Source organism: Agelaius phoeniceus, chromosome Z (assembly GCF_051311805.1).
Source record: "Agelaius phoeniceus isolate bAgePho1 chromosome Z, bAgePho1.hap1, whole genome shotgun sequence".
Taxonomy (NCBI): Eukaryota; Metazoa; Chordata; class Aves; order Passeriformes; family Icteridae; genus Agelaius; species Agelaius phoeniceus.
This window is the reverse complement of record NC_135303.1, coordinates 74,254,266-74,269,295: the sequence shown is the minus strand read 5'-3', so window position 1 is coordinate 74,269,295 and position 15,030 is coordinate 74,254,266. Positions and strand designations below refer to the sequence as shown.

The following is a 15,030-nucleotide window of genomic DNA, read 5'->3' as shown; positions in this document are numbered from 1 at the left end:
CAGAGCAGCTCGGCCACCATCTGGTGCTGCAGGGGAGTGTGTGTGTGGTGTGTGTGTGGTGTCTGTTTGTGTGCTGTGTGCTGTCTGTGTGTGCGCTGTGTGAGGCAGGCCAGCGCAGCGCCTCAAGGCGCAACCGGCATTGCGGGCCCGGCCCCGCCCGGCGCCTCGCGGGGAGCCCGCGCCCCATGCGCGCGCCCGCGGCGAGGGCGGGGCCAGGGGGCGGGGCGCGCGGGCTGCGGCCGCGCGGCGCCCCCGCCCCCTCCCGCGAGCCGGTGCCACCGTGACGCCGCGGAGGCCGCGCAGGCGCAGCAGCGCCCGCAGCGCCTGTTGTATCCGGCCGGCGCCTTTTCTCCGCTCCCCGCCTCCTCCTTCCCGGCCGCCCGTCGCCCCCGCCCAGAGCCGCCGCTGCCTCTGCCGTGCACGGCCTCCCCTCCCTCTCCGCGGTGTGGCCGGCCGGCGACGCCTCCGATCTCCCCTGTGCGCCCCATGAAGCGATGGCAGCGGCCAACTTCGGCAAGATCCAGATAGGGATCTACGTGGAGATCAAGCGCAGCGATGGTGAGCGGGCCGCGGGGGGCGGCGGCCGCGGACACCCTCCCCCCTCTCCCCCCCCCACCCCCTCTCGTTCCCCGCATCTCGGCCGGGCGGTGCCGCGCGCGCGGGGCGCGGGGGGCGGGCGGGGCCGCGCGCGCCGGGGCCCATTGTGTGCGCGGGGCCGGGGCGGGGCCACGCCCGGCGCGCGCTGCGGTTGTCAGGAGAGCACGGGCGGGGCCGGGGGGCCCGGCGGGGAGCCGGGGGGGACCCGCGGGTGGGGCGGGCACCGAGCCGAGCGGGGTGGCCTGGGGTGGGGGGGCGGGGTGGGGTTTCGGACGTGGGTCGGTGGGAGGGGAGCCGAGGAGCTTCTGGCAGGGAGGAAGGAGGGCCTTCGGGGAGGGGATGAGGTGATGGAGACAGGGAGGGAGGGAAGGCAGGCAGGCAGGCAGGCCGGCCGGCCGGCCGGCCTTTCGTTTGGAAGAGGTAACTTCTTGTCTGCTCCAGTGCTCTGAAAAATGACACAACGGTAATGCCCTGATAGGAATGCCTTTGGACATTTCCATCACTTGGCAGAAAGCATGATGTTATTATTTCAGATGCTCTTTGTGATTAAAATGTAGGAAAAGTACTTGCTATTTATGCCCGTGAGTTGTAATTTCTCCGTTGGGGATCCAGTGTTTCTCGTCTTGCCCAGCTTCTCCTGGTGGGAGGATGTGTGATGCTATCTGAAAATACATGTGAATCAAGAAGGCGTGTGTGACAGGTTTGGGGTGCTAACTCTTCAAATTTGTCTCGGGAGATATTCAAAGCCCACCAGGACGTGTTCTTGTGTAACCTGCTCTAGGTGACCCTGCTTTGGCAGAAGCGTTCAATTAGATGATCTGCAGAAGTCCCTTCCAATATCAACAATTCTGTGGTTCTGTCCGTTAGGAGACAACTGACATGGGAAATTGACTGAATCAATGGCAGGTCACTCATGACTTCAGCTCTTGGATTTGAGTTGGGAATTTGTAATCTGTTTGCAGCCTCTCTGAGATCTGTGAAACCTGCTAAACTGGGGTGGGGTTCTGCTGGGATTTTCTGGAAAGCTTTTGTTGTTGCTGTTGTTGCTGTGTGTTTTTGATTTTTGATTTGGTTTTTTTTTTCCTCTGGGATCTAGAAGCTTGCTAAAGAGTAAGCAGATGTTTCTAAGGGAAAAGAGATGTGGAAATCCAAGGCTCTGAAGCTAGCATGGTTCTGTCATGAGGCAGGAAAAAAATCAGCCAACAAGCCTTATGCAGCTTGTCTTTCTTGTGTTCCATGCTGCAATTCAGCCCTACAATAAAATAATGGTTGGTGTTGGCTGGACACTGGATTACACCCAGCCCCTCAATTTTTGCCAAATGCCCTGTTTGCCACGTGATGAATCTGATCAGTCTGGCAATTATTTTTGTAACTCCTGTGCATCTCTGTCTGGAATTTCAGAAAGCCTCACAGTAGCATCTTGTAAAACTTTTCCTGATGTCTTTGTGAACTCCTAAGAAACATTACCATTTGGTTTTGGAAATTATGCCTTTGGAAATTAGGCATGAAAATGCTTTGCTGCTCTTGTTTTCTGGTCTGTAGGGTTGTACATGCTTTTAATATCAGAAGTGATTTTGGTAACTCTCAAATAAAATAATACTTATTTTCATTACTATTAATGGTTTATGTATTTTGCTGTATCACTGAAAAAGGTGATGCAGCACATTAAGTATATTACTCATCAGTAATATGCACTAGGGGGATGTCTTCACAGCCGTTGCTCAAACTGTAGGATTTTGAGAATTCGTGTTAAATTGGTCCATGTGTGAGCAAGACTGCAGTGTCATAATTAGTGGCAGGTCCTAGTTATTGTGATATGTCCTTTTTTTTTCTTTGGGACTGGAAGAGATGTCCTGTTCTGACTCAGGCTGCTGCAGCTAAGTGTCATTCTCTTCCCATTAAAATGTAGGAGAAACTGTCCTAGGTATGTGGAAAAGAGAGAGCATTTTGAGGAATATATGGAAGGACAGCCAGCACTAGATTGCGTTGCCCCATAGAAGGCAGTTTATAACCTCAGCTGCGGCTCCACAGCAGTGGAAATCAGTCTTGTTGCTGATGACAAGGTGAGGGTCTTGCTGCTTGTCCCTCTGTCAGCTGAATTGTTCCTACAGACTCTCTCCCCTCCAGTGTGTCTATTGATTTTTTCTTCTGATTATTTAATACGCTAATTGATGATTAGATTAACTGAACCCAGTAGAAAACTTTTGGATGTGCTACTTTTCTGCACAATTAGTGTGTTCCAATAGCTTATGGAGGGATCTGTGACCCCAGCACTATCAGTATGTAGCAAATATACATAGTCATAGTCAAGATGACATGAAGTCTTTGCATGTGATCTTCTGGATCTGCTCTCCCCAGAGCTGTATTCTAGGAAGGATCAGGGCTGTTTGTCATATCAGCTGCTGTTGGCTGAAAACCATTAAAACTATTTAGGAAACTTTTGGAGAGAGGAATGTGTTCATATGGGCTTTTCTTTTTACATATTTTCTTGTCTGTAGTGAGTCTGTTCTTAAAACTAAAAATTGTTTTGAGAGGTAGAGATAGTAATTCTTTAAGTTTTTCTTACCTCTTTTTTTTACTGAATCCAGAGAAGAATAGTTTTACTTAGTTAATGGCGTCAGTGAAAAAGTGTGTGGGTTTTTTCATCTATCTGCCAGTAATCTTAAACATTCTTTGCTGAATACAGAGTTTTATTGATTCCAGAGGACTATTTTTCTTTAAGTAAGAAGGAAAGCTAAAAGAAATGCATTTTTTTTGGTGAAACGTGCTTGTTACAAGTGAGACCAGAACATTCTGGAAAAAATAAGTCACATATTCTGTCATTTTGACAAGTTCTAATTAGCCTGAAGTGAGAGATTTATTGTAGAACTGAATAGAAAATGAATGTTGTACAAAAGAAGGGCATTGTTAGAAGTCATGGCCAAAAGCACGTGCAAAGCAGTTTGGATAAACCCCTGCATTTTCAAGAGCTGATGTTGCAGAGCTGCTTGCTGTTTTTTTCTCAGTGGGTAAACATCCTTATAACTGTTACCTACAGCTGTAGATAGTATTTCCAGTTACTATCTAGTAAATACTCGTTGTTCCAGTGGAATAACTAGTTATGTTCATGTATCATAAAGTTACATGGAATAACTAGTTATGTTCATGTATCATAAAGAGGTACTAAGTGGTCACCTAGTTTAGGTTTTTATAATAACTTCTGATACTGAAATTTACTGCTTGGTTTAATTCATGCACATTGCTTGAAATATGACTAGTCTGTCTTGGAAATGGGAAGGAACTACTTTGTGTTAGTAGTTTGCAAATTGCTAAGAATGGACTGTATTTCCACATTTGAAAGATGTGCCTTTTGACATGGAAACTTAGGGCAGTTAGTAGGAAACCAGAAGGTACCTGCCAGACTCACGGTATTGATCCTGTCCAGAAGATGTACCTTGTTGAGGTCTAAAGATAGGCATTTTTCTGTTGATGAATTCCCTTTACACAAATAATAATAGCTTGCTGCTTTATGTGTAAACTTACACCTGTATCTACACTTCCTGTGCATTATGCCATTAATGGTGACAGAGAGACCTGTATAAGTATTTGTAGAAATAGTCTTTCACATTTTTTTCTTCATAAATGCAGTCTTTTGCTGAAACAAGGTAAATCACTTCTGCTCTGCATCCCTTCAGTAGGTTGATTAATTTTTTTCTTTTTCTGACCATTTCCTCCTCAGACTGTTCCTGTTTTGTCTTTGCGTATCTGAAATACTATGTAGAAAGGCAGAGAAATTAATTATATATTTGCTCATTTTGAAAGTGGGATGGGAGAGAGGGAGAGTCAAATGCAATTCTGACTTCACTGTCAGAAATAACATACAGGCATGAAGAGAAGGGACACTGTTGTAATTAGGAGACTGACTTAAGATTTGACTGAACTTTCAGGAAAACAAAAATGCTGACTTTTTAAGGATTAACCATCAAATGGTGTAAAAAAGAAAGATCATGAATTTATGCCCATGTTTTTCACAATACAAGAATAGGAAAGCTGTCAGTGTTTGAAGAGGAAAACTTGAAATTGTTGAAAGAGGAAAGGACTAGGTACAGTTATGACATGAAGATTGTTACCAGAGGAGATTGAATCTAGAAGCATAGCAGAATTTTAAGAAGGATGGTAGGAATATCTAGTTTATAATAAAAACTAAACTACACCAGGAACTGTAAATAATTTTTCTTTTTCCTGAGTTTGTAGTTTAAATAACCTCTTACTGATGTGAGGTAGGAAGAAATCTTGCCCATGGCTATGATGTTTTTAATTGCCTACTTAAGAATTTTCTTCATTTGTGTCTGGAACAGCTGGAATGGTCATGGTAAAGGATGGTCCATTCAGTCTAAAAACCTACTGGGAGCTTCTCGCTGCTTAGTCTTCTAAAACATCTTGGTAACTGTTTTCACCTTCAGACACAAATGGAGCTACATTTTAGCAACAGTTGGGGCTATGCTTTGTTTCTTTAAAACACAGCTTCTGCGAAATTCTTGTTTCTCAGAGTTGGGAGTTCGGTAGCATCCTCTGGGTAATCTTGTATCTTCGTGTACAACTCCCAGCAGCAAGAATGATTTTATAGCAGGAGAGAAGGTTTAATGATGCTATAAAATTTCTGTTCAGGTTTGGGTAGTCACCCTATTTTACAAGCTCTTGAGGATAGATTTAAATGGTAATGTGTTTTTACTCTTTCCTTTGGTGACATACATCTATTTGTTCCCTATGATTAAGGTATTTGTTACCACATTTAAATCATTTGACTGAATTACCTAATCCCTATGTAATTGTACAGATACAATGTGTCTTTGTAGTTCCATAATAGCCGGAATACACCCATGGTTGCAAGTCTGCTGTTGCTGGTCTAGCTATTGGGTCCAACATTTAGGCTAATCTGGTGTAGGTTCTCATTGTTAGATCCAAAGTTTCTTGAGATTTTTCCCTCAGAAAAATTGACCAGGAGGATATGTTAAATTTTCTGTCTCCTTTTTGGAGTAACTTTTTATGTCTTCAGCTTTCATTAAGCCATGAATTTTTATTGTAACTCACAGATTCTCAGGTATTTATGTAGGCCTTCTGTATTTTGTGGAAATAGCTTTTTTGCAAGATGAATAACAAGAGCTGAGTCCTAGTCTTCAGAGAAACTTCTCATCTTTGTTCTGTAAGTGTGTTTAATATAGCATTTCTTCTGGCACTAATGTCTTTAGAGCTGTATGTGGGAGCTAGGATCACACAGCTTGTATTGCATATTTTTCCCCCAGTAATCATGTTATGGGGGAATCTGTTCTTAATTTAATAGGTAAAGTTATTGTTCTGAGCTCCCATGCTCACTGTTGGCCTGTTGCCTGAGCCTAGTGTTGCTCACCTTTCCTTCTTACGGCTTTATGGGTGGAAGACTTCTCTGTGCTGCCATGGCACCAAGTATCACTTTTCCTCTTGTTAAGGTGGGACAAGACAATAAGTCATGGGGAAGAAGTCATGCAAAAGTATCTCTTTCTGTTTACTCTAGGAAACAAACTAGCCTTTTGAGTTTTTTTTCATACATCCACTTACTGTGGAACAAGGTAGAGAAAAGAGTGAAGTATTTACCAGGTGAGTTTTTTTCTTGGAGACAAAATCTGTAGCATATTTATTGTGTTGACCTGTGAAGTGTGCTTCTGTTGGTTTTTTTTTTTTTTTTGTTTTTTTTTTGTTTTTTTTTTTTTGGTGTTTGAGGAACAGGTAACAGAATGGAGTAAATTAACTTCATTGCTCTGTTACTATTTAGGTTCTTTGTTTATAAACATTTACTGCTTATATCATAAAGTGGGGGTTTTTTTCCCAGCTTTTCTTCCTGTCTTATATTTAGTTGGGTTATCTTGTCTTCCTCACCATACTGTATGACAGGATTTGGGATCAGGAGGAGAATGCAGTGGTCAACCCATGGTGACCACTAAAGTGTGTTCCCTATAATTATTCACTGTGTGTGTATTCCATAGAGGAAAAGAATTCAGTTACTTTTGATGCATTAAAGGTTTATGTTAGCTTTAAGGTTTATGTTAGAATTAAGTTAAATTTCTAATGTGATACAGGAAGTAAGATGTAGAAGTTCATAGTAAGAAATACTAAGCAGTCTTTACCTTGTCCAGTAGCGAGAATATATACAAAATATAATACATGGTCAGGCATGGTGGTGTTTGTGATTTAAAATTGAGAAGTTTTTAAGAAGATAATGGATTTTAATAGTCAATTTCTCATTATGTGTCTGTAGCATAGATAAAACTGTTTAAAGGTGTATATGCTTTCAGTGTGTATTCCCAGATGTAGGATAGAAGATTTTTGTGTAGCTGCAATACATTCTCTGTTATAGCTCTTCATCTATTTCAAAAACACACAAAAGCTTTCAGATATATGAACAGTTCTTTTTCATTCTTGAAATCTTGTTTGTGTTTTCCAGATTTATAACTCATGTCTTTTCAGAAGTTTTTTTATGTTTCTGAAGATCCTTCTAACAACCTTTTAAAACATTTGCTTGTAGTTGTACATTCCAAACCTTTAGGTTTTACTGTGACTTGGTATTTGGGGTTTTATTTAAATTTCTTTCTGTAATGGACTGAATATAGAAATAAAACCAGATATTCCTAGCTATAGTGTTTGGAGTAATTTTTCTTGTGTTTGGGCAGATGTTTCCCTACTTATGTAAGACTGTTAGACATTTTTTCATAATTAAGTTGGCTGCAGTTAGTTTTGATTGCTAGGATGTTTAACCTGAGACTGCTTTTCGCTGCCTGCTGTGCTGGGGTTAGTTTTTAGTTGGATGTCTTGTAGGGAAATGAAGATGGGAGGGCAGAGAACTAAAACTGTGATTTAGATATGTCATTTAGATAGAGGTTGTCTAATACTGCTATATCCTCAAACCCATTCATACTGTGTATGTATGGACACATGTGCTGTTTTCTTTTCCTGCTGGAGTTCCTTTCCTAAAAACGTTTATAGTGTTTATATTGCTTGTGGGTAAAATATTTCAAAATTTTCATTTAAAGAATGAAACAGTTTGTATTTTCTGTTGTGTTCCAAATACATGTATAGATGAGTGATTGTCATGATTTTCCTACACCTTTGACTTATGTAAACAGATCCTTTGAATTCTGTATTAAGTGTTTAGCCATGAGACAGTGTTGCCTGTGTCTGATAACCTGGAAACATGCTTTGTTCATATCCCCAAAAGGAATAATGATAAGGTCAATTTTGACCTTAGAACATTCACATACCATTGGTTTGCTGGAAGTCAGTGAATTCATCTACCATTGTTAAGTGCTTTCCTGACGTGGAGGTAGAACAGGGGGCTTGATGTTGGTCTCTTGTGCCACCCTTCTCCATGCCACGGGTAGTAGTTCTCAGGAGGGTGTTACAAAGATGGCATTACCATTTCCGCATTAAAAAAGTGTTGGGCAAAGCTAATTTTGCTGCATTTGAATTTGATCATTGCTAAATATATAAAACTAGGGTCTGCATTTGTTAGACAAAAGGCAATAATGCTGTGTGTGAAAATGCACTAGATTTACCTTTCCTTGATAAGAGTATGAATTTATCAGACTATGCTTCTGTGCTTTTTTTAATGTGTGTAGTGCACTGAACCATTCACATGAACACCACATGCTTAGAACACTTCTGATAGCTGTACTATTACTGTCTAAATTCAGTTGTTTCTTGTTGCTAGGAACTCAATTTTAGAATTGCTTAAAAGGAGTGGGTAATGGCTCTTAAAGACAACTCTGTAAAACTGTGTCTAACCAAAACTTTTAATGATGGTTTTCAAAAATGGGAGTTATCAATTAAATTTAAGTAAGCTTAGCTTCATCAGTTTTTTCCTTTTGCCTTTTTTTAATTGGATCTTGTTTAGCAACACTGTATCTGATACTATATTTTGACTCTTGGAAGATGGATGAGGGATTTTGTTGCTTTTAAGACTTGAATGTGATAGTAGATTTTTTTATTTTATTCAAATAAACATTCCTTCAGAGTAGCTTAGTTTTTATTTAGTGGCAGTTCTTGTTCCATCAGGCATAAGCTGCTTTTATGTTTCCCAGGCTTCTCTAAAGGGGACAGTCTGCTGCATTTTCTGCTACTGATGTAACGCCAGCACCAGATAAAACTAATTGGACAATCCCAATCAGTAACAAAGTGACTTGTAGATAACAAAAAGTCTTTTATTTGTTTTCATTTTTAGGAGTATGTGGTAATTCTGTTCACCTAGTGGAATGTTATTTACTTCAAGTTATCAGAAATCTCATTAAAGCTGTGCCAAGTTTTTTAAGTTTGATGTTCTCTTGGCTCTCATTAAGCACTTCTAGATTTGTGTAGTCCCAGGTATCAGAAGTGTAATTTTTGTCTTTTAATTATAGAATTGTGTATTTAGGAATTGCCTTCAGTGGACGAGCACACTGGATGTGTGGGTGGAGGGAGATGCACAGTGCTTTGTCTAAAACTTTTCTCTTTAGAAGCGTGGTGTGGCGCATACTTGTTCACAGGGCTGCACATTTTGCAGTCACTAAAATGTGTTACTTCTATTCTGTGGCTAAACTACATATGGAGTTTGTGGAGTATTTCCAGCTGATCTGTAGAAGTGTTTGCACAACTGTCCTGTAGAAGTGTTTCATTTATAGAGATGCAGGAATGCACAGTGATGTGCTAATGAGGATCTCTGGCTGTAGGAAGAGGGCAGTGGAAATAAATTCAGCTTGAAAAGCACATAAACACCTAGGTTTTTGAATACTCAAAATTTCTAATTCCACTTTGGATTATGTTTTCTTGTACTTCCGTATTTTTATTATTTGAACTTTTATGTAAATTTTGGCATTTTAGTACAATAGGAATTCAGGTGGTGATGAATAATGTCAATATTTTATAATGACCTATTTTTTTTTTATAATAATGACCTGAGGATTTGTAAGTTATGATAAGCTTTCATCAAACACAGAAGAATTAAAATACTTCTTAATGTTTTCTTGTTGGTTTGAACTTTTAGAACCTTGTAAAGCTAAAATACAAGTTTTAAACTTGCATGAGAATGAACTCTTCTCACTTTTGAACTGGAGCAACAGTTGGCAGCTCTGTAATGAATTAAGTAACAGTATATATTCTTACTAAATATAATTTTGTGAAGTAAAGGAAAAAAAAACTCCAACAAACAAGAGATTGCGATGGGATGGTGTTGTCATTATAGTGCAAGAGTTCTATTATCATTACACTGCAAAGGTTCCATATTGCTAGAGTTTCATACCCCCTTGATGTTTTTTGTAGGCAACACCTCTAAGCACTGACTCTTCCTTATCCTCGCAGTAGCCAACTGATTACAGCGCTCACAAATCCACTCTTTTATAACACTCTTCTTATTGGCTACAGGTGTGGCCTGTTAACATCAGGCCTGCTCCTAATCTTTAGTCATTGGTTCAGCTGAACTCTTTAGGGGATAAGATTACATTCTATACCACCTTCATTTACCCATACGGTATCCCCCTTCAGAATGGGTCATGAAAAGCAAAGGGTACCATTTTGAAAATATCTGTAGAAGATGCTGTTAAAAATTTTCTGTATGATGCAGGAAGCTGTTGCTTTTAGGCAGGTATGGTTAGCTTTAGAGAAAGTAGAGAAAACCTTCAAAAGGAGGTCTTGGCCATTTATTCAAACAATAAATAAAATGAAAAAGGAGGAAAGAGAGGGAGAAGACTTGCCAAGTCATGTGAATCTTTTGCAGATGATATTCACCAAACTATTTTAATCCACCACAATCTTAAATCCTGTTACTAAACAAATTTCAACAACCACTAAACCCAAATGCCATTTGAAAGACTGTCTAGGTTTTAATACCACCAGCAATTAAGTACCACTGTTTGACTGAGCTGTTTGCCCAGTCCACACACCTCTACCCCTGGTGGGATAGGGAGGAGAATTAGAGAACAAAAAAAAAAAAATTAAAACCTGTAGGTTGAAAAAAGAGTAGTTTAATGATTGAATAATAATAATAATAATAATAATAATGGTAGTAGTGGTAAAATTAGTAAGATAATTGTAATGAAAAGGGAGAAGAATAGGAGAGAGAAACAAAATGCCAAAAAAGACAAGTGATGCACAGAACAAGGTCTCACCACCTGCCGACCAGTATGCAGCCTGTCCCTTTGCAGTGAATTGGACCCTCCCAGCCAGCTCACACCGGTTTATATACTGGTCTAGGTATGGAGTGACAGGATCATAGAATGACGGGGGTTGAAAAGGACCCAAAAAATTATCCACTACCACCATCTCATTACTCCTGCCATGGGTCTTTCACTAGACCTGGTTGCTCAGAGCCCTGTCCAGTCTGGCCTTGAAAGCTTCCAGGGATGGGGCATTCACAGCTTCTCTCAACAACCATTTCCAGTGCCTCACCACCCTCACAACAAAGAATTTTTTTGAATATCCAGTCTAAACCTACTCCCTATGAGTGAAAGACTATTACCCTAGTCCTATCCCTACATGCTATTGTATAAATAAAGAGTATGCCTTTAGCTAGTTGAGGTTAACATTCCTGGTTATGCTTCCCCCCCAGCTCTTGTCACCTACTCACTGGCATGGGACACTAATATGTCCTCCATTTGGGATAAGCGCTAACGAGTAACAACGAAAGCACGAGTGCGTTATCAACATTATTCTCTTACTATGTCAAAAACACAGCAGTATACTGGCTGCTAGGAAGAAAGGTAACTGTCCGAGTCAGTGCCATACCAGGACGTACCCGAACTGAATCTAAGTTTGCTTACACGTCAGAAATGTAAGGAAATTGATATGGAACACAGAGGGTCGGGATCTGCAGAAATTTATGAAGAAGTATTCTGAGAGTAACTTTGAGAAGTAGTTTTAGAAGTTTATAGAAGCTGCCTGCAAAATTGTTCAGTGGTCTCCAAAGAAGACTAAATGCACAAAAATATGTCAAACGATATTCAGTTTTACAAAACTATTAAAAAACCCACAAGCATATAAGATACTGAACTATACCTGCAAAGTGTTTATAAGTTATGAACTTGTTATGGACAGGTAGAAATGTTGTTATCAGGAATTGAATGGAAACTTTCACTTACACAGCATCAGTAAAAGAAAAATTTCCTAGAGGACAGCAAATATAGTCCTGTTATACATTGATGTCTTGTTCTCATTTGAATAAAGTTTGCATTGCTGTTTAATCTTTCTTAAATATGAGAACTGGAAGGGGTTGGTATGGGCCAAGGGAGGGAGTAGAAGGTGCTGGAAAACTTTGCAGGAGTTTTGGAAATTGGTAATTATAATTGTTTCATTTTGGGAATATTTTACACTTTAAAAGGGATATTGCTGTGTGAATATGTAACCAAATTTTTCTTTATGAACGGTGAATGAAAACTTTTCCCTTTTCTTCTTATAAGACTTACTGAAATTGGAGAAAGCTGGTTTTTTTTAACTCTTCTGAAGTATTTTTGCTTTTTGGGGAAGTTCTTCAGTCTCCTTACTACTTATGGTACTTGCAGTGAGCTCAGCACTTTTATATGAAGTACACTAGTGAATCAGATGGATGGTTTATCTAGCCCAGCAACCAGGGGCTATTTAGGGAAGCATATCAGCTTTGTCTCTTTCCAAAGTCTTTGTCTTCCCCTACTATGCAGAATTCTATCTAGGATGTTAGAAGTACAACTTTCCCTAGTTCTAGCAATTTATAGACCAGTTGTCTGTGGATTTATTGAATACCTTTTGACCAGACTTTTACTGCCTGACTCTTGCAGACACAAGATCAAGAAGTTCCCTGTTTTCTGCATACAGAAATACACTACCACTTTCATCTGTCTGTAACCTGTGCCTTAAGAGACCACTCCCAGCTTTAGTGTTGAAGCATTTGGTCGATAATACTTTTCATGCATTTTGTCCTTTATGATTGTAAAGCGCAACCAAGTCCACCCTCCGTGTTCTCCTTAGAAGTGAGCAGTCTTTACCTGCTTAATATCCTCTTTCTCTTTGTTTTCTTAGTTGTCCTTCCCTTAACCTCCTCTAATTCCACAATATTTTTGTGGTGTGCCGTTGTACTTGAGATGTGGGTATACCAAAGTCTTATTTATATTTTGAAAAGGATACTTGCTTTTAAGTTTCAACAGCTTTTTTTTGTCATTGCAGGTGCATGTTTAGGCAATGATGTTTTGAGAGAGCTGTGTCAACTAAAGGAACTCTAGAGCTATAACTTCTTGTTCCAGATTCAGCATTATAAAGCTGTAATTAAGATTTCTCTGGATGTGTTATCTTTCCTTTAACATTTGTCTTTGATTGAAAGACAAGTGTCTGCTAAGGAAAGCAGGAGCCTCCCTTGGAATGGAAAATATGACTCCCTTCCCTCCAAATTATTATAACTTTGAAAGGAAGGAGCTTTCAGGCAAAGAGATGAGAAAAGGAATAACAGTTCTTTACTAGTGTTTGTATGTATAACAAGGCAAAGAAACAACAACAGCAACAACGAACAAGAACAGGAAACCCAACAAAGTGTCTGCGCCTTTTAAGCACTTCCCCTTTGGTGCAGTTCCGATCCCAGCCGGCAGGGGTGCTGCTGGCTCCCGGCAGGGCTGGGTGTGTGATGACTCCCCCGTGACTGCAGGGGGCGCTGTGCTGCAGCGCCAGCTGGCTCCTTCTCGCCGTAATGGTGGACACAGGTGGTGGAAGGGGTGGGAAGGGGCTTCCTTTACAAACCCTCAGGGGCAGCCTATCCCAGTGCCCATCCCGATAGTGAAAGGAGCTGCAGCAGGAACCTTGGAGTGGTGACTGGAACGCAGGGCGGGCTCACCCTGGGCTCACCCAGCAGAAACTCTGCAGTTGCAGCTGGAACTACAGGGCATCCCAGCAGGCAAGGGGTGTGTGGCTACAGTGTAGTGAAAAACTGGGAGCAGTGGCAGGAGAACTGGATAGAGGCAGCCTGACTCTGGAACAGGACAGGGAGAGGGGCTTGGAGATCCTGGGATTTCCCCTGAAGCACCCCAGCAGATGGTGAAGGATCCTTTTTTTCCAGTGAGGCAGGGTGCCAATAATGTCCCAGTTCAGTGGCTGCTCTCATGTGCAAAGGCTCACCCACAGCACAAGAAGCAGGGCAGGGCTAGGCTCCGGCAGCAGCAGCGAGTTCCTGTGCCAAGCAGCAGCTTGACCGTCCCCTTCTGAGGCCAAGAGAGCAAGGCACCTACCTAGGACCTGTGCCTAGTCCCTTTTCCCGCAGTGCAATTCTCGCTGTACCTCTGCTCCTCGGAGAGAAAGTAGTTACTTCTTTTGTCTCTCTTAAATACTGATCATTATTGTTAGCAACAAAAATGAGAGAAAATTCCTTTAGAGAAAGAATACAAAAGGAAGAAACCCTAAACCCCAACAGTGTTGAAGCTCATCTGCCACTTTTTTCTGTACTCTCGTATATTTCGGGTGACTCTTTTAGAGCCATCTAACAAAAAGTTGTCTTGTCAAAGGATAAGATGGCAAATTCAGTATAATGTAGTGTTACTAAACACCAAGCTCAAGATGTTCTGTAAGTTTGTAACTAGTGTTGTGAAAGGCCTATATAATAAAAGAAAACATGCTTTTCTTTCGGGATGCCCTACTTCATTCCTTGTTTACATGCAATCTCCTTGTACAGAGGATTAAAATATTTCACAATTTGCACTGTTCTGGCTATGAGTTTATCTTGCACCTCATTTTAGTCTAGTGTCCTGGTACCATGATAATTCTCAATGCACATGTACTAGTTCACTTCCAGCCTCCCATCTGGAATGAACCTAATGACATGTCTCCTAGAGAAAACTGGAACTCCTGTGTCTGATTCTTGAGGAGAGGCCTGAATTGCATCATTTTGTCTGTCACTGCTTGGGCAGTCTTTTATTTTAGTAAGCATCATGCTTTCATATTGTTGTGCATGTGCGTGGACATGCAGCACATGCACCTAGCCATGCTCTTGAAGGCATCATTGTTAGAGGTTGCAATGCAGTTTTCTTATTTTTATTTAAGTCAAGGTAAATTATGAGGTCTTGATACTCTGTGTGTATCCATATAGATACCATTTGGGACTGCAGGTGCATCTGTAACAAGGATTCAGTTCATATAGTAAATGGGCTTTGGACACATATCTTTGATCTATTTACTTCCTTTTGCTGTGCTTTAGTTGACACAAAATTCCTTTTGGATGAAATGTAGCTGGAGGGTATGTGCAAGAGAAGTGCGTGATGCACGCTGGCAAAGGGTATTCAGACTGTGGGTGCTAGACCAGTCCTGTGCAAAACACACAGTTTGAACGGCTGATCCCAAGCACCACCAGCTTTGCTCTGCAGACCTCTCTGTGCCTGGTGCATTAGTGTGCTACAGGCACAGCTGAGGGACCTGAGCTGAGCACTGAAGTGCTGTATATCCAAG

General features: G+C 41.1%; 1 protein-coding gene across 3 annotated transcripts in view; it reads left to right on the top strand.

The window, feature by feature from the left end:
* The first annotated feature begins 261 nt into the window (after window positions 1-261).
* KIF2A (kinesin family member 2A) overlaps window positions 262-15,030 on the top strand; it is a 58,108-nt gene continuing 43,339 nt past the window's right edge. For 2 of the 3 annotated variants that reach the window (XM_054652017.2, XM_054652015.2), the window contains exon 1: window positions 262-558. In XM_054652017.2, the coding sequence (XP_054507992.1) occupies window positions 495-558 (64 nt within the window). In that variant the 5' untranslated portion in view covers window positions 262-494. Of the gene's footprint in view, window positions 559-1,040; window positions 1,061-15,030 lie in introns of those variants that run through there. The other variant, XM_077172224.1, reaches the window with a different exon arrangement.